General features: G+C 50.3%; 1 protein-coding gene across 2 annotated transcripts in view; it reads left to right on the plus strand.

Moving 5' to 3' along the window:
* Nucleotides 1-24,133, plus strand: part of LOC140737337 (putative Kunitz-type serine protease inhibitor) — a 57,718-nt gene extending 33,585 nt beyond the window's left edge. Inside the window, exons 5-10 of one of the 2 annotated variants that reach the window (XM_073063778.1) lie at nt 1,972-2,028; nt 4,146-4,193; nt 4,350-4,520; nt 7,082-7,252; nt 16,049-16,123; nt 21,263-24,133. In XM_073063778.1, the coding sequence (XP_072919879.1) occupies nt 1,972-2,028; nt 4,146-4,193; nt 4,350-4,520; nt 7,082-7,252; nt 16,049-16,123; nt 21,263-21,417 (677 nt within the window). In that variant the 3' untranslated portion in view covers nt 21,418-24,133. The remainder of the gene's footprint in view (nt 1-1,971; nt 2,029-4,145; nt 4,194-4,349; nt 4,521-7,081; nt 7,253-16,048; nt 16,124-21,262) is intronic. The other variant, XM_073063779.1, reaches the window with a different exon arrangement.
* Nucleotides 24,134-25,228: the final 1,095 nt, after the last annotated feature.

Below are 25,228 nucleotides of genomic sequence, written 5' to 3' on the forward strand. Positions count from 1 at the left end.
TAGTCCATGCCGAGTCATTTAAACTGCCTACGGTTGTTCCCTCTAAGGTACAGAAACCCGAAGACCCACACCACATGGCTCAAACAATTGGTTTATTGATCATTGCAGAACGTGTCTCTGCTGCTTCCCGCTCCCTCCCCTCTCCCTTCCCCTTTTCCCAACCATGATTCCCCTCTCCCTGTCCCCATCCCACTCTCAGTCCACAACAGAGACCCACATCAGAATCAAGTTTACATTCACTCACATTTGTCAGGAAGTTGGATTTTTTTGCAGCAGTACAGTACCTACCAACTTTACTTGGGCCTAAGCTCCCAGTGGAGCGAGCATAGACCATCGATGACCTCCCGTCTCCACCATTCAAAGTCGATGGGACGGTTGGAGTTGATCAACGTCTCCATAATCCATTGTATCCACTGTACAGGGGATTGGCCTGTACAGCTTCACCTGAGCCCTGTCGGCCAGCCTTACCCGTTTCCACCTCACACGATGAGGACGTAGGGTTGGAGTTTGAGAGGCAGCCGTACATAAACTTAGTACAGTACTGTGCAGAATCTTTGCCACCCTGCCTGTATGTATGTGCCTAAGGCTTTTGCGCAGTACTGTATGTTGGCACTGGAATGTGTGGGAATGCTTGCAGTCTGCCACCCAGAGCACCCTTGGGCCGTGTTGGTTGTTAATGCCAATGATGCATTTCACTGTACGTTTCGCTGTGCGCGAGGTAAATAATTGGATCTGATCTGGAAATAGAAAGCCAGCCTGTCCAACCACGAGGCAGCAAACCTATCCCCATCGTTTGTAAAACTTCTCTGAATTACACTCATCACCATCATTCTGTGCCGTGTTGTATGACGTTGGGGATCATGGTCTTTCCATGACCATGGTTGTTCTTAGCAAATTCTTCTACAGAACTGGTTTGACGTAGTCTTCTGGGCAGTGTCTTTACGAGACAGGCCATTATCAATACTCTTCAGAGATTGCCTGCCTGGAGTCAGTGGTCACATAACCAGGACTTGTGATCTTCACCGGCTGCTCATACGACCACCCACCACCTGCTCCCATGGCTTCACATGACCCTGATCTGGGGGAGGGGGGATAAACAGGTGCTACACCTTGCCCAAGGGTGACCTGCAGGCTAGCGGAGGGAAGGAACGCCTTACACCTCCTTTGGTGGAGACGTATCTCCGCCCCACCGGCAGAGCTGTGCTAACATTCTGAAAAGAGGCCACAGGCCATTCAGGCCATCAGGTCTGCTCTGCCGTTGGAAAATAAGGGTAGTACTACACACAGCACACGAGGTATGGCCTGTAGACTTGAAGCACTGATTCCCTACTTCAGTGTTCAGCTTTTGTAATGAACAAATTCCTGGCTTCGCTTGGGTTGGGTCTGTTTTCTAAAATCCTGCAGCCTTGTTCAGCATGTGTGACATTCTGGTTAAACCAGAACTGGCCTGAAATCTGATCCCAGGTAATATAACACACCTTGGCCGGGAAAGGAGAGAAAGTAGAATGGGGGGGGGTGGGGGGGCAGCAAATGGAGTTAATGGGGGGGGTGGAGAGCAAACGGGGAGGAGGAGTTGTAATGTGGAATAAGGTTTGGTGAGTTTAGCATGTGAGACAGGAAATGCACTGGCTTTGAATAGGTATATTAATCATTTATTTACAAACGGTAAAAATTTGACCAGACATTCCTGATCATCACATACATTCTTGCCTTAGACAAAGCAAGAAGAGAGCATGCTATTTAATATACCCAGGATATTTGAAACTGGAGACCAGGATGTTACCCAGTCAGAAAAGTTGCTGCAGCTTCTAAACTGATCAATCACACCAGAAGCGGCTTTGACAATCAGAATCAGGCGTGAACAGGGGGGTGGAGTGGAGGAGGAACAATTCACAAGTTGTGTATTTCAGGAGTGGTAGGGGTTCTAAACAAACTGAATTTAACAAAACTTTCCTTTCTGCCTTTTCCCAGTTCATGACATTTACAATCTACTGAATGCATCTGGGGGCTCGAGTAAACAGGACAATGGTAAGTGTCCACTGCCTGGGATTCTTACATCGGTCCTCCGTGTGGATGGCCAGACCGACGTAACCCTCCCACCTTGCCCTCCCATAACCCTCCCACCTAGCCCTCCCATAACCCTCCCACCTAGCCCTTCCATAACCCTCCCACGTAGCCCTTCCATAACCCTCCCACCTAGCCCTTCCATAACCCTCCCACCTAGCCCTCCCATAACCCTCCCACCTAGCCCTTCCATAACCCTTCCACCTAGCCCTCCCATAACCCTCCCACCTAGCCCTCCCATAACCCTCCCACCTAGCCCTCCCATAACCCTCCCACCTAGCCCTCCCATAACCCTCCCACCTAGCCCTTCCATAACCCTCCCACCTAGCCCTCCCATAACCCTCCCACCTAGCCCTCCGTTTCTCTATCATCCATGAGCCTATCTGAGAATGTCCCTAATGTATCTGCCTCTACCAATGCCTGTGTAAAACAAAAATCTACGTGTACTTCAAGTCAAGTCTATTGTCATTTAACTATATACACGTACACCATCAAAACGAGAGAACGTTTCTCCAGACCAGGGTGTAAAGCACAGTAGTACACAGAACACAGACAGTAACTTAGGAAAGTAATTAAATCTACGAATGAATTACGTATAGATAAACAAAGTGCATAGATCAAATATTGTCAAGTACAGAGCGGATTAACCAGTGACACCTCGAATGCGATGCGGCAGGGAGTTCAGAAACCGAACAGCTTGAGGGAAGAAGCTGTTTCCCATCCTGACTGTTCTTGTCTTTAAGCATCGGAGTCTCCTGCCTGATGGTAGAAAGTCAACGAGGATCCAGGATGGACGGGTGGGATCCTTGATAATACCAAGGGCCCTGTGTACGCAGCACTCCTGATAAATGTCCCCTATGGAGGGTAGGGTGACCCGTACGATCTTCTCGACTGTTCTCACTGTCTTTTGCAGGGACTTCTGGTCCAATGCTCCATCCTTGAGTTTATGCCCCCTCATATTGGCCGATTCCGTTCTGGGAACAAGTCTCTGGCTGTCCGTGTGATCGATGCTTTATATCATCTTGTACGCCTCTATCAAGTCACCTCTCATCCACCTTCAGTCCAGAGAGGAAAGCCCCAGCTCGCTCGACCTACTCTCACCTTCCGACTCCCCTTGGTGCCATTGCCCGTCCTGTTACCCCTGTCCATTTCAGCCTCTTTTGTCTCTCTTTGCCCTGGCGTTCCCTCTGAAACTTCTCTTTCCTGGATGGCTGGCTGTGCCAAAGCTGCCTTTGATCTGTCTCGGCATGGTTTGGTGTCGCGCACTGATCGGTGGTTGAAATTCCACAGACCACTTAGCTCCGCCAGCGTTCTCCATTTTGTCTGAAAATGGTGACAGGTAAGTCGTCAAGCACCATTCACCACAAGCCGGACTCCGCAGCGGCCAAATCTTTTAATTCCCATTCCCGTTCTAATGCAACAACAACGCACACAAAATGCTGGTGGAACACAGCAGGCCAGGCTGTGGCCTATAGAGAGAAGCACTGTCCGTGTTTCCGGCCGAGACCCTTTGGCGTTCCACCAGCATTTTGTGTGTGTTGTTGTTTGAATTTCCAGCATCTGCAGATTTCCTCGTGTTTGCCCGTTCTAATGCGTCAGCCCGTGGCCTGCCCTTGTGCCAAGAAGAGGCTGCCCTCAGGGTGGGGGAGCAACACATTATATTCCATCTGGGCAGCCTCTAACCTGATGGCATGGATATTGATTTCTCCTTCCGATGAAGGAATTCCTTCTTCTATTCCCCACTCTGACCTTTCTCTTCTTCTCACCTGCATATCACCTCCTCTGGGTCCCCCTTCCCTTCCCTTTTCTCCCATGGTCCACTCTCCTCTCCTATCAGATTCCTCCTTCTCCAGCCCTTTCCCACCCACCTGGCCTCACCTATCACCTTCCAGCCTTCCTCCTTCCCCTCTCTCCCCCCCCCCCCCCCCCACCTACTCTAGCGTCTTCCCACTTCCTTTCCAGTCCTGAAGAAGGGTCTCGGCCTGAAACGTTGACTGTTTATTCATTTCCACAGATGCTGCCTGACCTGCATCTTTGTGTGTGTGTGTGTGTAACTTCACGTCTTTTTTTTTGTTCCGCAGCAGTCAACTCCAAACCGCAGGCAAGCAGGTTATCCGGTGAGGATAAAGGTACGACGTTAGCGTGGCCGCAGACGCGGGCGGGGAGGTTGTGGGTGGGGGCTCGGCTTCCTGGGGTAAGCGGATGTGTGTGATTTGCTGAGGGTGTTGGAATGACTTTGAAGGAGCGTGTTCGGGCGGGGACTGAGCCTCTGACTGTGCCTGCAGAGAGCTGCTATGCTCCGGCCGTGACGGGGAAGTGCCGCGCCGCCTTCCCGCGATGGTACTACGACCCTGCCCAGCAGGCCTGCCGGTCCTTCGTCTACGGCGGCTGTGGCGGGAACAAGAACAACTACGCCTCTGAGGAGAGCTGCTTGGCCGCATGCTCGGGGAAGACAGGTTAGTACACCGCGAGGCCAGGGCCGGTTTACAGCGAGACTTGCAGTGAAGTGCGCTGTTTGTGTTAACGGCCATCACAACCAAGCATACGCTAAGGGCAGCCCGTAAGCATCACCACACATAGGGGTGCCAAGATATTATGCCCACAATGTTCTGCAGAATACCTCTCCCTGGTGTCCCTCCTCCTCCTCCTCTTTTTCCTGCGGCCTACTCTCCTCTCCTATCAGATTCCTCTTTCTTCAGCCTTTTACCTTTCCCACCTATTGGCTCCCAGCTTCCTACTTCATCTACTGGCCCCCTCACCTGGTCTTACCTATCACCTGCCAGCTTGCATTCCTTCACCTACCCCCCCACCGTCTGGCTTCTGCTCTCTTTTCTAGTCTTGGTGGAGCGTCTCGGCCCAAAACGCTGTCTGTTTCTTCCCCTCCATAGTAGGTGCCTGACCTGCTGAGTTCCTCCAGCATTTCCTCCTTCGTTAATTCTCTTCTTGGCCTTAGCGTTGTCACATTCAAAGTAAATTTATTATCAAAGGACATCGTTGGCACCATATCCAACCCTGAGATTCATTTTCTTGTGGGAATTCACAGTAAAGACAAGAAACACAGTAGAATTAATCAAAGACCGGCCCCGACAAGACGGACAAACAACAAGTGTGCAAAAGACAACAAATTGTACAAATACAAAAAGAAATAATAATAAATAAATAAGAAATAAATATCAAGAACATGAAATGAAGAGTCCTTGAAAGTGAGTCCATAGGCTGTGGGAACCTTTCAGTAATGGTGCGAGTGAAGTTATCCACACTGGTTCAGGAGCCTGATGGTTATGGGGTAATAACTGTTCCTGAACCTGGTGGTGTGGGACCTGAGGCTCATTGTGGTGAGTGAAGTTATCCACACTGGTTCAGGAGCCTGATGGTTGTGGGGTAATAACTGTTCCTGAACCTGGTGATGTGGGACCTGAGGCTCATTGTGGTGAGTGAAGTTATCCACACTGGTTCAGGAGCCTGATGGTTGTGGCGTAGTAACTGTTCCTGAACCTGGTGGTGTGGGACCAGAGGCTCATTGTGGTGAGTGAAGTTATCCACACTGGTTCAGGAGCCTGATGGTTGTGGCGTAGTAACTGTTCCTGAACCTGGTGGTGTGGGACCAGAGGCTCATTGTGGTGAGTGAAGTTATCCACACTGGTTCAGGAGCCTGATGGTTGAGGGGTAATAACTGTTCCTGAACCTGGTGGTGTGGGACCTGAGGCTCACTGTGGTGAGTGAAGTTATCCACACTGGTTCAGGAGCCTGATGGTTGTGGGGTAATAACTGTTCCTGAACCTGGTGGTGTGGGACCTGAGGCTCATTGTGGTGAGTGAAGTTATCCACACTGGTTCAGGAGCCTGATGGTTGTGGGGTAATAACTGTTCCTGAACCTGGTGGTGTGGGACCTGAGGCTCATTGTGGTGAGTGAAGTTATCCACACTGGTTCAGGAGCCTGATGGTTGAGGGGTAATAACTGTTCCTGAACCTGGTGGTGTGGGACCTGAGGCTCATTGTGGTGAGTGAAGTTATCCACACTGGTTCAGGAGCCTGATGGTTGTGGGGTAATAACTGTTCCTGATCCTGGTGGTGTGGGACCTGAGGCTCATTGTGGTGAGTGAAGTTATCCACACTGGTTCAGGAGCCTGATGGTTGTGGGGTAGTAACTGCTCCTGAACCTGGTGGTGTGGGTCCTGAGGCTGATTGTGGTGAGTGGAGTTATCCACACTGGTTCAGGAGCCTGGTGGTTGTGGGGTAATAACTGTTCCTGAACCTGGTGGTGTGGGATCTGAGGCTCATTGTGGTGAGTGAAGTTATCCACACTGGTTCAGGAGCCTGATAGTTGTGGGGTAATAACTGTTCCTGAACCTGGTGGTGTGGGACCTGAGGCTCATTGTGGTGAGTGAAGTTATCCACACTGGTTCAGGAGCCTGATGGTTGTGGGGTAATAACTGTTCCTGATCCTGGTGGTGTGGGACCTGAGGCTCATTGTGGTGAGTGAAGTTATCCACACTGGTTCAGGAGCCTGATGGTTGTGGGGTAGTAACTGCTCCTGAACCTGGTGGTGTGGGTCCTGAGGCTGATTGTGGTGAGTGGAGTTATCCACACTGGTTCAGGAGCCTGGTGGTTGTGGGGTAATAACTGGTCCTGAACCTGGTGGTGTGGGACCTGAGGCTCATTGTGGTGAGTGAAGTTATCCACACTGGTTCAGGAGCCTGATGGTTGTGGGGTAATAACTGTTCCTGAACCTGGTGGTGTGGGTCCTGAGGCTGATTGTGGTGAGTGGAGTTATCCACACTGGTTCAGGAGCCTGGTGGTTGTGGGGTAATAACTGGTCCTGAACCTGGTGGTGTGGGACCTGAGGCTCATTGTGGTGAGTGAAGTTATCCACACTGGTTCAGGAGCCTGATGGTTGTGGGGTAATAACTGTTCCTGAACCTGGTGGTGAGCGGATGTGTGTGATTTGCTGAGGGTGTTGGAATGACTTTGAAGGAGCGTGTTCGGGCGGGGACTGAGCCTCTGACTGTGCCTGCAGAGAGCTGTTATGCTCCGGCCGTGACGGGGAAATGCCGCGCCTCCTTCCCGCGATGGTACTACGACCCTGCCCAGCAGGCCTGCCGGTCCTTCGTCTACGGCGGCTGTGGCGGGAACAAGAACAACTACGCCTCTGAGGAGAGCTGCTTGGCCGCGTGCTCGGGGAAGACAGGTTAGTACACCGCAAGGCCAGGGCCGGTTTACACCGAGACTTGTAGTGAAGTGCGCTGTTTGTGTTAACGGCCATCACAACCAAGCATACGCTAAGGGCAGCCCGTAAGCATCACCACACATAGGGGTGCCAAGATATTATGCCCACAATGTTCTGCAGAATACCTCTCCCTGGTGCTCTTCCTCCTCCTCCTCTTTTTCCTGCGGCCTACTCTCCTCTCCTATCAGATTCCTCTTTCTTCAGCCTTTTACCTTTCCCACCTATTGGCTCCCAGCTTCCTACTTCATCTACTGACCCCCTCACCTGGTCTTACCTATCACCTGCCAGCTTGCATTCCTTCACCTACCCCCCCACCGTCTGGCTTCTGCTCTCTTTTCTAGTCTTGGTGGAGCGTCTCGGCCCAAAACGCTGTCTGTTTCTTCCCCTCCATAGTAGGTGCCTGACCTGCTGAGTTCCTCCAGCATTTCCTCCTTCGTTAATTCTCTTCTTGGCCTTAGCGTTGTCACATTCAAAGTAAATTTATTATCAAAGGACATCGTTGACACCATATCCAACCCTGAGATTCATTTTCTTGTGGGAATTCACAGTAAAGACAAGAAACACAGTAGAATTAATCAAAGACTGGCCCCGACAAGACGGACAAACAACGAGTGTGCAAAAGACAACAAATTGTACAAATACAAAAAGAAATAATAATAAATAAATAAGAAATAAATATCAAGAACATGAAATGAAGAGTCCTTGAAAGTGAGTCCATAGGCTGTGGGAACCTTTCAGTAATGGTGCGAGTGAAGTTATCCACACTGGTTCAGGAGCCTGATGGTTGTGGGGTAATAACTGTTCCTGAACCTGGTGGTGTGGGACCTGAGGCTCATTGTGGTGAGTGAAGTTATCCACACTGGTTCAGGAGCCTGATGGTTGTGGGGTAATAACTGTTCCTGAACCTGGTGGTGTGGGACCTGAGGCTCATTGTGGTGAGTGAAGTTATCCACACCGGTTCAGGAGCCTGATGGTTGAGGGGTAATAACTGGTCCTGAACCTGGTGGTGTGGGACCTGAGGCTCATTGTGGTGAGTGAAGTTATCCACACTGGTTCAGGAGCCTGATGGTTGTGGGGTAATAACTGTTCCTGAACCTGGTGGTGTGGGACCTGAGGCTCATTGTGGTGAGTGAAGTTATCCACACCGGTTCAGGAGCCTGATGGTTGAGGGGTAATAACTGGTCCTGAACCTGGTGGTGTGGGACCTGAGGCTCATTGTGGTGAGTGAAGTTATCCACACTGGTTCAGGAGCCTGATGGTTGTGGGGTAATAACTGTTCCTGAACCTGGTGGTGTGGGACCTGAGGCTCATTGTGGTGAGTGAAGTTATCCACACTGGTTCAGGAGCCTGATGGTTGTGGGGTAATAACTGTTCCTGAACCTGGTGGTGTGGGACCTGAGGCTCATTGTGGTGAGTGAAGTTATCCACACCGGTTCAGGAGCCTGATGGTTGAGGGGTAATAACTGGTCCTGAACCTGGTGGTGTGGGACCTGAGGCTCATTGTGGTGAGTGAAGTTATCCACACTGGTTCAGGAGCCTGATGGTTGTGGGGTAATAACTGTTCCTGAACCTGGTGGTGTGGGACCTGAGGCTCATTGTGGTGAGTGAAGTTATCCACACCGGTTCAGGAGCCTGATGGTTGAGGGGTAATAACTGGTCCTGAACCTGGTGGTGTGGGACCTGAGGCTCATTGTGGTGAGTGAAGTTATCCACACTGGTTCAGGAGCCTGATGGTTGTGGGGTAATAACTGTTCCTGAACCTGGTGGTGTGGGACCTGAGGCTCATTGTGGTGAGTGAAGTTATCCACACTGGTTCAGGAGTCTGATGGTTGTGGGGTAATAACTGGTCCTGAACCTGGTGGTGTGGGACCTGAGGCTCATTGTGGTGAGTGAAGTTATCCACACTGGTTCAGGAGCCTGATGGTTGTGGGGTAATAACTGTTCCTGAACCTGGTGGTGTGGGACCTGAGGCTCATTGTGGTGAGTGAAGTTATCCACACTGGTTCAGGAGCCTGATGGTTGTGGGGTAATAACTGTTCCTGAACCTGGTGGTGTGGGACCTGAGGCTCATTGTGGTGAGTGAAGTTATCCACACCGGTTCAGGAGCCTGATGGTTGAGGGGTAATAACTGGTCCTGAACCTGGTGGTGTGGGACCTGAGGCTCATTGTGGTGAGTGAAGTTATCCACACTGGTTCAGGAGCCTGATGGTTGTGGGGTAATAACTGTTCCTGAACCTGGTGGTGTGGGACCTGAGGCTCATTGTGGTGAGTGAAGTTATCCACACCGGTTCAGGAGCCTGATGGTTGTGGGGTAATAACTGTTCCTGAACCTGGTGGTGTGGGACCTGAGGCTCATTGTGGTGAGTGAAGTTATCCACACTGGTTCAGGAGCCTGATGGTTGTGGGGTAATAACTGTTCCTGAACCTGGTGGTGTGGGACCTGAGGCTCATTGTGGTGAGTGAAGTTATCCACACTGGTTCAGGAGCCTGATGGTTGTGGGGTAATAACTGTTCCTGAACCTGGTGGTGTGGGACCTGAGGCTCATTGTGGTGAGTGAAGTTATCCACACCGGTTCAGGAGCCTGATGGTTGAGGGGTAATAACTGGTCCTGAACCTGGTGGTGTGGGACCTGAGGCTCATTGTGGTGAGTGAAGTTATCCACACTGGTTCAGGAGCCTGATGGTTGTGGGGTAATAACTGTTCCTGAACCTGGTGGTGTGGGACCTGAGGCTCATTGTGGTGAGTGAAGTTATCCACACCGGTTCAGGAGCCTGATGGTTGAGGGGTAATAACTGGTCCTGAACCTGGTGGTGTGGGACCTGAGGCTCATTGTGGTGAGTGAAGTTATCCACACTGGTTCAGGAGCCTGATGGTTGTGGGGTAATAACTGTTCCTGAACCTGGTGGTGTGGGACCTGAGGCTCATTGTGGTGAGTGAAGTTATCCACACTGGTTCAGGAGTCTGATGGTTGTGGGGTAATAACTGTTCCTGAACCTGGTGGTGTGGGACCTGAGGCTCATTGTGGTGAGTGAAGTTATCCACACTGGTTCAGGAGCCTGATGGTTGTGGGGTAATAACTGTTCCTGAACCTGGTGGTGTGGGACCTGAGGCTCATTGTGGAGAGTGAAGTTATCCACACTGGTTCAGGAGCCTGATGGTTGAGGGGTAATAACTGTTCCTGAACCTGGTGGTGTGGGACCTGAGGCTCATTGTGGTGAGTGAAGTTATCCACGCCGTTTCAGGAGCCTGATGGTTGTGGGGTAATAACTGGTCCTGAACCTGGTGGTGTGGGACCTGAGGCTCATTGTGATGAGTGAAGTTATCCACACTGGTTCAGGAACCTGATGGTTGTGGGGTAATAACTGGTCCTGAACCTGGTGGGGTGGGACCTGAGGCTCATTGTGGTGAGTGAAGTTATCCACACTGGTTCAGGAGCCTGATGGTTGTGGGGTAATAACTGGTCCTGAACCTGGTGGTGTGGGACCTGAGGCTCCTGCACCACCTTCCTGACGGCAGCAGTGAGAAGAGAGCATGGCCTGGATGGTGGGGGTCCCTGATGATGGACGCTACTTTCCTGCGACAGCGCTCTGCGTATATAGTGGAAAAGCTTTTCTTTTTTTCCACTGCATCTCAGCAGTTGTCAGCGTTAAACGCGTGATATGTACAGACAGAATGTCTGCGCACACTCACACACACACACACAATTAATTAATTAATCAAGTTAGTTATAAACTTGATATAATGTTACAATAATATAAGGTGCAGAACAGAGAGACGAAGAGAGCAAGATCTGGGTGGGTAAAGTCCAGGATTTTTATTTATTGAGATAGTGTGAGGAACCAGCCCTTTGAGCCGCGCTGCCCAGCGACTCCCGGATTTGATCCTGGCCTGATCACAGGGCAATTTACAATGATCAGTTAACCTACTAACCGACTGTGGGAGGATGCCGAAGTACCCAGACGGTCACAGGGGAAATGTACAAATTCCTTACAGAGGACAGTCTGAGCTCTGACCCGCACCCCCCACTCTGCCCCCCCACCCCGAGCTGTAACAGCGTTGTGCTGCAGCTACGGTGCTGTGGCATCCGCAGTATCATGGCTGCTTACCCGAGCCGGAGGGCGGGGTGTAGACGGAGTCCGTGGCTGGTTACTTTCAGTCCTGTGGCAGCTGTATGTCCAGTTCAAAGATCCAAAGTACATTTATTTATGGAAGAGTGTATGCAGTACACAACCCTGAGATTTGTCTTCCCACAGACAGCCACAAAACACAGAAACACCATGGAACCCGTTCAGAGAGGAACATCGAACATCAAACCCCCCTCTCCACACGCAAAAGAAATTGTGCAAATGGCAACCAAAAAAACCCAAGTGAGAACGCAGAACCTACAACGCAAATCGAAAGGCATATTCCAGTGCAGTTCACCTTGATTCAAAACCGCCCGGAAGTAGGACCAATAAAGGGCAACTAAGGCCACAACTAGAACACATTTATAAACCTGAATTAGGGTCCAAATCCTCCGGCAGCATCTGCCGACGGCAGATATATACAGCGCTCTGCGTATATAGTGGAAAAGCTTTTCTTTTTTTCCACTGCTTCTCAGCACTTGTCAGCGTTAAACTCGTGATATGTACAGACAGAATGTCTGCGCACACTCACACTCACACACAATTAATTAATCAAGTTAGTTATAAACTTGATATAATGTTACAATGGTATAAGGTGCAGAACAGAGGGACAGAGAGCAAGATCTGGGTGGGTGAAGAGGGAGAGAGAGGGCACTTGAAGAGAGGGGCCTTCCCTTGGGAGCAGCAAGCGCGATAGAAAGACTGACAGCTTCTCCAGCAGCAGCGGTACACAGCGCTGAACACTCACTCCCTCTCCGCACCCGCCCCACTGATCTCAGTCTTCTGTCAGTTTCCAAAATAATGTATATAACTTAGAGCTTGAAGGTGCGGGAGAGAGTGACGAGAGTGATTCCAGAAATGAGGGACATCACTGTCTAAAATAAATTAGTGAAATTAGAGTTGCTATTCCTGGCGGTGAAAATGGTCCATCTGCATTGGCGGAATGGCTAACGCCAGCATGGTAACAGAGGGGTTAATGTAACACCTTTACAATGCCTGCGATCCAGGTTCCATTCCCACCACTGTCCATAAAGAGTTGGTATGTTCTCCCGGTCACCGCATGGGTTTCCTCCGGGTGCTCCGGTTTCCTCCCACAGTCCAGTCGGTAGGTAGGTTCACTGGTCACTGTAAGTTGCCCTGTGATTGGGCTGGGATTAAATCGGGGGGTGGCACGAGTCAGGGTTAGTGAGTTGTAGGTTTGCTATTTTGGTGCTGGAAGTGTGGCAGCATGTCCTCGGCCCGCGTTGGTCACTGAGGCAAACGGCGCATTTCGCTGCGTGCCTCGATGCACGTGTGACGAATCTGTGCGTTTGACTGTGGGTGGGGGCAAGGGCAGCCCCGTGCACTGGGGACCTTGTGAGATGGTGAGTTGGTCCCACTGCTCCTCATGAAAGAAGGTTCTCAGTACTGAGATGGGGGAGAGCAGGGAATGCCGGGGGTGCAGCATCTCCAAGGAGGTGTAGAGCACACCCATGAATCTATTGCTTTGACCATATTACAGCTCCCCAGACCCCCACCACCCAGGACATACCCTCTTCTCAGACAGGAGCCTGAAGCCTCGCACTCAATGATCCAGGAATAGCTTCTCCCCTCCCCCAACGATGTCTGGATATTGAACCCATGAACACTACCTCACTACTTTATTTCTATATTTGCACTACTTATTTACTTTAACTATTAATATATATATATTTACAGTATTCACATTTCTTCCTCTAATACGATGTATTGCTTTGTACTGCTGCATGAGCTGGTGGTACTGCACCCGGTTCTGAGTGTCAGAACGTTTAGCTTATACATGAATAGGAGAGGTTGAGGGGCATGAGGGGCATGTGGGGCAAACGTGGGCAAATGGCACTAGCCTCGGTCGTCATGGACAAGTTGGGTTAAAAGACCTGTTTGTGTACAGAATTAGCCTCGTTTGTTCGTTACGCGCTCTGTCGTAGGACGTGGGCAGTCGTGGTCTTTCCACGTGACCACGATTGTTCTCGGTAAACCTCCGCAGAAGTGGTTTGCCATTTCCTCCTTCTGGGTGGTGTCTTCACAACATAGGTGACCCCTTCCCCGCCCCCAGCCATTATCGATGCTCTTCAGAGATTGTCTGCCTGGCGGCGGTGGTCGTATCACCAGGACTTGTGATCTGCACCGGCTGCCCAAGGGTGACCTGCAAGTTGTCCTTTTTCTGCCACCATCCCTGGCTGTGTGTTCATTGCGCCCGCCACAGAGTTTATATAAACACCTCCCTCTGACATCGCCCCTGAACTTACACCCATTCACCTCAAAAAGATGTCCTTCTGGCATTTGCCCTGGGAGAAAGGCCCCGAGTTCCTGGCTGTCCCCCTCCGTACACCTCTATCAAGCTGCGCCTCATCCTCTCAGTCCTCACTCAGGCCTGGTCCTGGTTGGGGTAAACCCCACGTTACACTGAGTGTTTCTCTGCACCCCCCCCCCCCCCCCCACCACACGGGGTCTCCCTGAGTGGCGGGCTGAACCAAAAGTGCAGCTGAGGCTGTGGCTCTGAATGAACTTGCATGTCCGTGCAAGTGTTGCAGTTTTATGAGGCAGTTCGTAATCCGGAGGTGTACTCGCATCTTGTCCATGTGCCGTGTTGGCCATTGGCATCCTGGAGCCCTCAGGTCCCATACCACCAGGTTCAGGAACAGTTATTACCCCACAACCATCAGGCTCCTGAACCGGTGTGGATAACTTCACTCACCACAATGAGCCTCAGGTCCCACATCACCAGGTTCAGGAACAGTTATTACCCCACAACCATCAGGCTCCTGAACCAGTGTGGATAACTTCACTCACCACAATGAGCCTCAGGTCCCACACCACCAGGTTCAGGAACAGTTATTACCCCACGACCATCAGGCTCCTGAACCAGTGTGGATAACTTCACTCACCACAATGAGCCTCAGGTCCCACACCACCAGGTTCAGGAACAGTTATTACCCCACAACCATCAGGCTCCTGAACCGGTGTGGATAACTTCACTCACCACAATGAGCCTCAGGTCCCACACCACCAGGTTCAGGAACAGTTATTACCCCACAACCATCAGGCTCCTGAACCAGTGTGGATAACTTCACTCACCACAATGAGCCTCAGGTCCCACACCACCAGGTTCAGGAACAGTTATTACCCCACAACCATCAGGCTCCTGAACCGGTGTGGATAACTTCACTCATCTCAACTCTGAATTGATTCCACAATCTGCAGGCTTACTTTGAAAGGACTGCACAACTCATTTTTTGAGTATTATTTTGAATTGTTTCTGTACTGTAGTTTTCCATGACTCTCTTTTGACAATTTGTTGTGTTTTATATATTGGTTGTTCATTTCTGTTTGTTTATTACTGCCCATTATGACGGTGGTGTTGGGGCAGCTACGAAGGTCACACTCAGATGTAGAAACATTCTCCATTGCTGTTTCCATAACAGTTTTGTTTGACCAGTCAGGGTTGTTAGCCCTGAGCTGAACCCCCGAACCTGGAGGACCGGCGGACCACTCTTAGTCTGGCCTCTACCCTTTGACCTGTTTGGCATGGGTGACCCTACCAAGAGCCAATGCATAAAGACTCCAGCCAATATGGCTCTCCGGGTCATCGAGGCATGCAAACCTCCAAACCCTACGACAAGGTTGTGGTCCCCTTGGAGGTTGCTTATGTATAATTATTCATACATTCTATTGTATTTCTCTTTAAATGCCTGCAAAAAAAAGAAAAGCAATTACCATCCCAAGTAATAAAACCCATCTACATGTCCACCCGCTGACTCACCCCACCACTCCTTTATCACTTCCTGTCTGTGTCACCTTACGTACAGACTCTCCTGTACCTAGCGTCACTTTATGGACAGAAACCTCTGTATAATCAGCTATCGTATGTATTTATATTTATTGTCTTTTTATTTATTATTACTGTGTCTGCCCTGGGACCATGGCCCTCCATACCCCTACCATCCCTTTTTCTCTTAAACATTGAAATCGAGTTTGCGTGCACCACTTGTACTGGCAGCTCGTCCCACACTCTCGCTTCCCTCTGAGAGGGGGTCAACATAACAATTATTTTGTTCTCCTTCACATTTGTACGCTGGAAATGGGGGTGATGGGGTGGACGTACGTCTCTCTCAAAGGAGGTGTATGGCAGTCCTTCCCTTCACTAGCCTGGGGGTCACCCTCGGGCAAGATGTGGCACCTGCCTAGCCCCCAGCCCCCTCCCAGTCAGGGTCACATGAAGCCGCGGGAACAGGTGGTGGACGGTCGTATGAGCAGCTGGTGCAGATCACAAGTCCTGGTTATGTGACCACTGACGCCAGGCAGACAATCTCCGAAGAGTATTGATAATGGCTGGGGTCACCCGTCTTGTAAAGACACGGCCCAGAAGAAGGCAATGGCAAACCACTTCTGTAGAAAAATTTGCCAAGAGCAATCATGGTTATAGAAAGACCGTGATCGCCCACGTCATATGACACGGCACATGTTGGTGATGTCATGTGACACAGCACATGATGGTGCTGTCATATGAAGTGGCACATGATGTCATATAACACAGCACAATGGTGATGTCATAGGACATGGCACATAATGATGATGACTAGTAATGACATTGAACAATTTTGAATCGTGCAGGTAACTGGGAAAAAAGCGATGACGAGAACAAGCTCGACAGGCAGCACCAGTCCGACTTCCGTCACCACGTGTCGGGTAAGCTCCAGTTAGCGCAGGCTCATCAGGACAGAGGCGGGCTCTGGTGCATGGTGCAGCCATGGGGGAGAGGCGATGTGAACTTCGCTGTCGGCTTAAACAATAAGCAGCAAGCTGACGGCACGGAAGGAGACCACTCACGGTTGCGTTGAGTTGTTCTCCGATCTTGACAATCCCATTTTGCAAATATTTCGTCACCATACGAGGAGACTTCGTCAATGCGCTGCAGATTGTGGTGTGGCCTCCGAACGCTTGGCCTGTATAGACCTATCAATCAGCTGATTGGGCGTCAATACGGAAACTCAGTCGTGACGTAGGGAGGGGGTCTCAACTCAAAATCTATCCACAAGGATCCAGGAGCATCACCCGGCTGAAAAGCGGAGTGACCAACTCTTCCGAGTCTCTACTGTGAAGGTCGAGAGGGGCACGGATTCGACCGGGCATCAGTGAAAGCCGTGGCACGAGCGAACTTCAGCACGCAAGAGAAGTGTGGTTTTCCACAAACAATTCTCTACACAGACGTGTAAGCTTCAATCCCATTCATAGGCCAATGCGGGCAAAATTCCTGACCACGTACAAAGTTCACCACCACCAGCAACAAGATCCCCTCCCTGCATCACAACCGAGTTTCCATAACGACGACCAGGCAGCAGTTTGATAAGCATACAAAGGCCAAGTATTCAGAGGACACACCACAATCGACAGCGCACTGACGATGTCTCCTCGCATGCGGACGAACTATTGGCAAGGAAATTTCCAAGTTCGGAGAACAACTCAACCCAACCATCAGGCACCTGAGCTACCTATTTTCCGAGTTATTTTAGGAGACCATTCAGCCCATCAAGTACCCATGATAGTCACTGAAACTTCCCAACTCTTTAGTGGAACTTCATAAAGGCAGCGTTAACCCTTTCAGCCAGTGAGATCCAATCTGCTAACACACCTGGGTGAAAAGGGATGGCCGTGACTCCCCTTACCCACAGATCCCTCAGATCTGCTGTGCAAGTTGATAGGGTGTGTTGGCCTTCGTTAGGATACAAGAGCTGTGAGGTATTCACGTACTCTATAGAACCCTGGTTAGACCCCACGTGGAGCCTTGTGTTCGGTTCCGGTCACATCATTATAGGAAGGAAGCTTTAGAGAGGGTGCAGAGGAGATTCACCAGGATGCTGTCCGGATTAGAGAGGGTGCAGAGGAGATTTACCAGGATGCTGCCTGGATTAGAGAGGGTGCAGAGGAGATTCACCAGGATGCTGTCCGGATTAGAGAGGGTGCAGAGGAGATTTACCAGGATGCTGTCCGGATTAGAGAGGGTGCAGAGGAGATTCACCAGGATGCTGTCCGGATTAGAGAGGGTGCAGAGGAGATTCACCAGGATGCTGTCCGGATTAGAGAGGGTGCAGAGGAGATTCACCAGGATGCTGTCCGGATTAGAGAGGGTGCAGAGGAGATTTACCAGGATGCTGTCCGGATTAGAGAGGGTGCAGACGAGATTCACCAGGATGCTGCCTGGATTAGAGAGGGTGCAGAGGAGATTCACCAGGATGCTGCCTGGATTAGAGAGGGTGCAGAGGAGATTCACCAGGATGCTGCCTGGATTAGAGAGGGTGCAGAGGAGATTTACCAGGATGCTGCCTGGATTAGAGATGGTGCAGAGGAGATTTACCAGGATGCTGCCTGGATTACAGAGGGTGCAGAGGAGATTCACCAGGATGCTGTCCGGATTAGAGAGGGTGCAGAGGAGATTTACCAGGATGCTGTCCGGATTAGAGAGGGTGCAGACGAGATTCACCAGGATGCTGCCTGGATTAGAGAGGGTGCAGAGGAGATTCACCAGGATGCTGCCTGGATTAGAGAGGGTGCAGAGGAGATTCACCAGGATGCTGCCTGGATTAGAGAGGGTGCAGAGGAGATTTACCAGGATGCTGCCTGGATTAGAGAGGGTGCAGAGGAGATTTACCAGGATGCTGCCTGGATTACAGAGGGTGCAGAGGAGATTCACCAGGATGCTGTCTGGATTAGAGAGGATGCAGAGGAGATTCACCAGGATGCTGTCTGGATTAGAGAGGGTGCAGAGGAGATTTACCAGGATGCTGTCTGGATTAGAGAGGGTGCAGAGGAGATTTACCAGGATGCTGCCTGGATTAGAGAGGGTGCAGAGGAGATTTACCAGGATGCTGTCTGGATTAGAGAGGGTGCAGAGGAGAGTTACCAGGATGCTGTCCGGATTAGAGAGGGTGCAGATGAGATTTACCAGGATGCTGTCTGGATTAGAGAGGGTGCAGAGGAGATTTACCAGGACGCTGCCTGGATTAGAGAGGATGCAGAGGAGATTTACCAGGACGCTGCCTGGATTAGAGAGGGTGCAGAGGAGATTTACCAGGACGCTGCCTGGATTAGAGAGGATGCAGAGGAGATTTACCAGGATGCTGCCTGGATTAGAGAGGGTGCAGAGGAGATTCACCAGGATGCTGCCTGGATTAGAGAGGGTGCAGAGGAGATTTACCAGGGTGCTGCCTGGATTAGAGAGGGTGCAGAGGAGATTTACCAGGATGCTGCCTGGATTAGAGAGGGTGCAGAGGAGATTCACCAGGATGCTGCCTGGATTGGAGAGGGTGCAGAGGAGATTCACCAGGGTGCTGTCTGGATTAGAGAGGGTGCAGAGGAGATTTACCAGGTTGCTGCCTGGATTACAGAGGGTGCAGAGGAGATTTACCAGGATGCTGCCTGGATTAGAGAGGGTGCAGGGGAAGTTCACCAGGATGCTGTCTGGATTAGAGAGGGTGCAGAGGAGATTCACCAGGATGCTGTCTGGATTAGAGAGGGTGCAGAGGAGATTTACCAGGATGCTGCCTGGATTAGAGAGGGTGCAGAGGAGATTTACCAGGATGCTGCCTGGATTAGAGAGGGTGCAGAGGAGATTTACCAGGATGCTGTCTGGATTAGAGACGGTGCAGAGGAGATTCACCAGGACCTGCCTGGATTAGAGAGGGTGCAGAGGAGATTCACCAGGACGCTGCCAGGATTAGAGAGGGTGCAGAGGAGATTTACCAGGATGCTGTCTGGATTAGAGAGGGTGCAGAGGAGATTTACCAGGATGCTGTCTGGATTAGAGAGGGTGCAGAGGAGATTTACCAGGGTGCTGCCTGGATTAGAGAGGGTGCAGAGGAGATTCACCAGGATGCTGCCTGGATTAGAGAGGGTGCAGAGGAGATTCACCAGGAAGCTGCCTGGATTGGAGAGGGTGCAGAGGAGATTTACCAGGGTGCTGTCTGGATTAGAGAGGGTGCAGAGGAGATTCACCAGGATGCTGCCTGGATTAGAGAGGGTGCAGAGGAGATTTACCAGGAAGCTGCCTGGATTGGAGAGGGTGCAGAGGAGATTTACCAGGAAGCTGCCTGGATTAGAGAGGGTGCAGAGGAGATTCACCAGGATGCTGCCTGGATTAGAGAGGGTGCAGAGGAGATTTACCAGGATGCTGCCTGGATTAGAGAGGGTGCAGAGGAGATTCACTAGGATGCTGCCTGGATTAGAGATGGTGCAGAGGAGATTTACCAGGGTGCTGTCTGGATTAGAGAGGGTGCAGAGGAGATTTACCAGGATGCTGCCTGGATTACAGAGGGTGCAGAGGAGATTTACCAGGATGCTGCCTGGATTAGAGAGGGTGCAGGGGAAGTTCACCAGGATGCTGTCTGGATTAGAGAGGGTGCAGAGGAGATTCACCAGGATGCTGTCTGGATTAGAGAGGGTGCAGAGGAGATTTACCAGGATGTTGCCTGGATTAGAGAGGGTGCAGAGGAGATTTACCAGGATGCTGCCTGGATTAGAGACAGTAAGACATAGAAGCAGAATTAGGCCATTTGGCCCATCGCGTCTGCTGCACCATTTCATCAGGGCTGATCCATTTTCCCTCGTAGACCCAAATCTCCTGTCTCCTCCCAGTATAACTTCATGCCCTGACCAATCAATAATCTATCAACCTCAATCTTAAGTATACATAAAGACTTGGCCTCCACAGATTCACCACTCTCTGGTTAAAGAAATTGCTCCTTGTCTCTGTTCTGAAAGGATGCCCCTCTATTCTGAGGCTGTGTCCTCTGGTCTTAGACACTCCCACCATAGGAAACATCCTCTCCACATCCACTCTATCTGTGTCCTCTGGTCCTAGACTCCCCCACCACAGGAAACATCCTCTCCACATCCACTCTATCTGTGTCCTCTGGTCCTAGACTCCCCCACTATAGGAAACATCCTCTCCACATCCACTCTATCAAGGCCTTTCACCATTTGATAGGTTTCAATGAGATCCCTCCCCTCGTTCTTCTGAAAATCCGGTGAATGCAGGCCCAGAGCCATCAAACGCCCCGATCTGAAAAGCCGTCAATTCTGGAATAACCTCCTTTGAACCCTCTCCAGTGTCAACACGTCCTTAGATAAGGGGCCCAGAACTGCTCACAATGCTCCAATACTCCCCGGTGCTTTATAAAGCCTCAGCATTACATCCTTACGTTTATATTCCAGTCCTCTCGAAATGAACGCTAACATTGTGTTTGCCTTCCTCACCACCAGCTCGGCCTGGAAATGAGGATAGGTCAAGTGGGCTAGGACTTAGCAGCCAAGGAGGTTGAGAGGTGCCTTGATAGAGGTGTATAAGATGGTAAGAAGCAAAGATCAAGTGAACAGCCATCGCCTTTTTCCCAGGGCGGAAGTGGCTAATTCAGGAAGACCTATTATTAGGGTGACTGGAGGAAAATATGGAGGGATAAGTTTTTTATACACAGTGGTTATTCATGGGATGCACTGCCGAGATTGGTGGTAGAGGCAGGTATATTAGGAGTGTTGAAGAGACCCTTAGGAAGGCACAGGGATGGAGGGCTCTGTATTTGGGAGGAGTTAGAATGATCTTGGAGTATGTTAAAAGGTCAGTACGACATTGCGGGCCGAAGGGCCTGTACTGTGCTGTAATGTTCTATGAACTGGCCCAGCAAGCCATTGTGGTCCAAGTGATGATGCTGGCCCCACCGGGAATGTTCACAGCCAGAGAGGCAGAATTATTGACAGCTCGGGGACATTGGTGGGGTGGGTTTCAGAGGGAAGTGCTTCTCTGCTGATGGCTTTATCCCTCCTCTCTCACTGCAGCGATCTCCATGGTGGTTCTCCTGGCCATCTGCGTCCTGATACTCCTCGGAGGCGTTGTCTACTTCATCGTCAAGCTGGCAAAGGCTGACCACGTGGTCTCCTACCATCGCACGCGCTCCGGCGAGGACAAGGAGACCCTCATTAACACTGCGTGACCCCCGCCGAGGGGCTGACACCCAGCATCTGGAGTGTGCAGCAAAGACGCGAACAAGTTTTAACCGTCTATCCCCCATCTTTGCATCAGCATTACTATAATAATTGTATCCCAGTTTTGATCTCTACAACTTTGCTGATGACATTGCCTTATCCATAAACGTTTCTGTCTTAATGTTTTAAATTGTTTATGATGAAGGATAGTTCTCGCTGTCATAGCCCTCTGGGTCCTCCTGGTAGTTAGTTGACACGGGCAGATAATTAGTTCTGATGGCTTCTGCCTTAATGTGGAACCTCACCCTGATCTTGCCCCATACCTTAGAGTGGATTTGAGTGACTGAGGGATTTGTTTCAAAATCTGAAGAGGGTTCCTCTTCTCTGGCTGTAACTGGGCTTTAAACCCCTGTGTTTACCCATCCCGTTGTCTAGGGAAGTGAATCTCGAACTGGAATCTTTACAGCTTTGTAGTATATGCACTGTACGGGCCACAGGAACCCAGGGTTATTCATAAGATTTTACATATTCCATTTCCAGTAGGAGCAAGAAAATATTTTAACACCTTTGGTTATTTAATCGCAATTATTTAATCTTGTAGCTGGTCTATCAAAGGAATTCTGCTAGGTTAGTTTTAGTTGCCCATTTTAGTGTGGCGTCTCAGCCGGGCCGCTACTGCACTTCCTGTGCGGCCAGCGGCTGAATCCCAAATTCGTTGGTTTGTGACCTGTGACGTTTTATACATTTCCTACCTTATCGAATGTCACTTGGATTGTCCTGGGGTCTGATCCGTAAATATTCTTTTTACGTCCTCTCAGTGGAAAAATCCATTATTGCAACTTGTCAAACCTTCAGATCTACATCTGTTAATATTCCTCAGTTGGAGATGTCGGGGAGCAGACTGGGTATATGTATGGGGAATGTGAAGGATGCAGACCGGATTCGAGATGGGGTCTGCATCCCAACACGTATCCCAAAGGCCAGTTGACACTGGCTGAGAGGTGGCACCTCAGTGATAATGGCAGGACATGCTTGTATAATTACTGCTATCTGAGCGACCTCTTTACCTGAAAATGCAGGCTGAATCCTCTCCTCCCCCCCCCCCCCCCCCCCCAAGCCACCTCATCAGCAGGGGCTCAAAGGAAGCACTAATTTCCTGTAAGGAGGTAATTAAAGTCATGGATGGTGGCCTTGCCCTCTTGGTGACACTGCTTGCATCAACTCCTCCTAACGATGACCATTATCTGACGATTGGAAATGTTCAGATGCATTCCAACGGTGATACCCAATATCAGAAAGCAGGTTTACTGAGGGAAAGTCACCAGTAAATACTCTGTCTGCTCTGACCTTCACTCTCGTTTCCCTTTTCGGTGATTTTCTCGATGTTCTGGTCCGCCAATCCGTCCCCTGTTCTGGAACAGGGGGCTATCACAGAACACACAGCATTACAGCACAGTCCAGGCCATTTGGCCCACAGTGTTGTGCTGGCCTTTTACCCTACTCTAAGATCAATCTAACCCCTCTGGACAGGAAGGTCCAAAATAGCAAAACCTAGAACGTAGAACATTACAACACAGTCTAGCCTCTTCAGTCCACAATCCAACCCTTCCCTCCCACATGGCCGTCCATTTCTCTGTCATCCACGTGCCTATCTTAACCCTTCCTAATCTATCTGTTTCTAACACCACCCCTGCCAGTGAGTTCCAGCCACTCCACAACACATGTGTTTTTAAAAAAAAACTACCTCTGATGTTCCCCTCACCTATATTTTCCTACAATTGTCTCAAAATTATGCCCCCTGGTATTTGCCGTTTCCACCCTGGGAAAAAGTTTCTAGCTGTCCGCTCAATCCGTGCCTCTTATCATCTTGCACATTTCTAACATCCTCCTGTGCTCCAAAGAGTGAAGCTCTACCTCACTTAATCTAGCCACGTAAACACGTGCTCTCTAATGGAGACAGGATCGTGGCAAACCTTGTCTGCACCCTCTCTAAAGCTTCCGCGTCTTTCCTATAATGAGGCGACCAGAACGGAACACGATACTCCCGAGTCTCCTCTACCCTCTGAGTCCTCGTGGCTTTGGGGAGGAATGAATGGACGGTCTTGATTTGTTGTGTGGTGGGGGTCGTAGAGGGCAGGAGCTCGGCGCTTCGAGGATTTAAGCGATTCTACTTCTAAAGTTGTCTCATCCGAAGGGCAGGACAAATCATCAGTCCAACTCCTGAATCTCCAGTTTCTGTCTGATTTTCAAAAGTTCAAAGTAAATTTTATTGTCGAAGTACATGTATGCCGCCGTGAGATTCAATTTCCTGCGGGAAATGGTCTTCCTTGTTTGGCCGGAGTCTTTGCCTGCCGTGAGGCCTAGCGGACTGCGCTGGTTTGGGTATTTACCCTATGAAGGAATTGGGGTGGCAGCTCCACTGCAAACTCCCCCGATTCAGGGGGCTTTCACAGAATTTCAGATGTTCCATTTCCGTCTTCTAAACTCTGAGATCTCTCCCGCGTCGTACAAGGTCTTACAAATCAGCGAAATGGGACGATAGCTTTTCTGCTCCAGGCTTGTAAGCTGTAGCGTGACGTAGAAGTGGGTGTGGGACCTGTTTTACTCCAAAATTAATGCTTTTTTTTGTGCACGGTTTCATTTTGAAAACGGCTTATGGTAAAAATTTTCAGATGATTGGGACTCTGTTTATTTGATAAGTTTTAATAAAATCGTTTTAGAGTAGATTGTTTTGGTGGCTTTCTTTTTAGGGGTAATTGGCTGCCCCTCCCTTGTGCATTGTCGGCACGGAACGGGCCCCTCGAGCAGCACCACTCAGCGCTCCCCCGATTACAATGGCCTACTAACCTATTATCCGGTGTGTCTTTGGAGGAAACCCGAGCACCAGGAGGAAACCTACACGCTCACAGAAAGAAATTCACAAACTTGCTTACAGAGGATGTCAGAGTGGAACTCTGACCTGTGATAGTGTTGGACTAGCCACTATGCAGCCGCGATGCCCCCATTTTCTTTTGAAAGAGGGCTGCCCCTCCCCAGTAGGTAGTCAGTCAGAGTTGGATGTGGTTGGTGTTGGATTATTGGGGGAGGGGTGTTGAACGCTGGCTTGCCAGAGTCAATGTCAGAGTACATCTATCACGCACCATTTTTATCAAAAATCACCTATATTTGTTATTTCAATTCATAATTCAAGTCAGGGTAACTGATGCCAAGATTAAGGAAGGCATTTTTGTTGGTCCACAAATCAATCAGATCATCAATGACAGGTAATTCAAAGAACTTCTAGTGGGACTGGAGAAAATCACATGAAGGTTTTCAAGGATGTTGCTGAAAACTTTCTTGGCAACTACGGAGCACCAAACTACGTGCAGCTGGTTGACAACATGCTTCAAGCAAACAAAACCATGAGTGCAACATGTCATAAAGTTTCATTTTCTGCATTCCCATTTGAACGTCTTCCCTATAAATCCTGGCGCGGCCAGTGACGAGCACTGAGGGAGTGCCAATGGTGGCAGACCACAGTCTCGGAGTCGGTTCAGTGCAGAGGTGAGTGGAGCTTCCCAAGTAGTGAGCCTCCACCCTCAGCTTCGATGCCTTAAATCCTTTTAATCTGGCTCGGCGCTTAAATTGGCTAATTACCGATTTGTTTTTCACTCTCGGTCCGGGTCCCCTGGCCCAAAGTTGCAGCCTAGCCCCGAGGCTGCTCCAGCGACGGCCACTGTGGCCGTGCCTGCGTTCTCGAGAGAAAGATAGGGTGCTGCACCCCTTCACAAGATTCGGCTGCCCATGAAAAGATCACATCCTTTCATTTGCTATACCCCT

This window comes from Hemitrygon akajei, chromosome 12 (genome assembly GCF_048418815.1).
Source record: "Hemitrygon akajei chromosome 12, sHemAka1.3, whole genome shotgun sequence".
In the NCBI taxonomy this organism is placed as follows: domain Eukaryota; kingdom Metazoa; phylum Chordata; class Chondrichthyes; order Myliobatiformes; family Dasyatidae; genus Hemitrygon; species Hemitrygon akajei.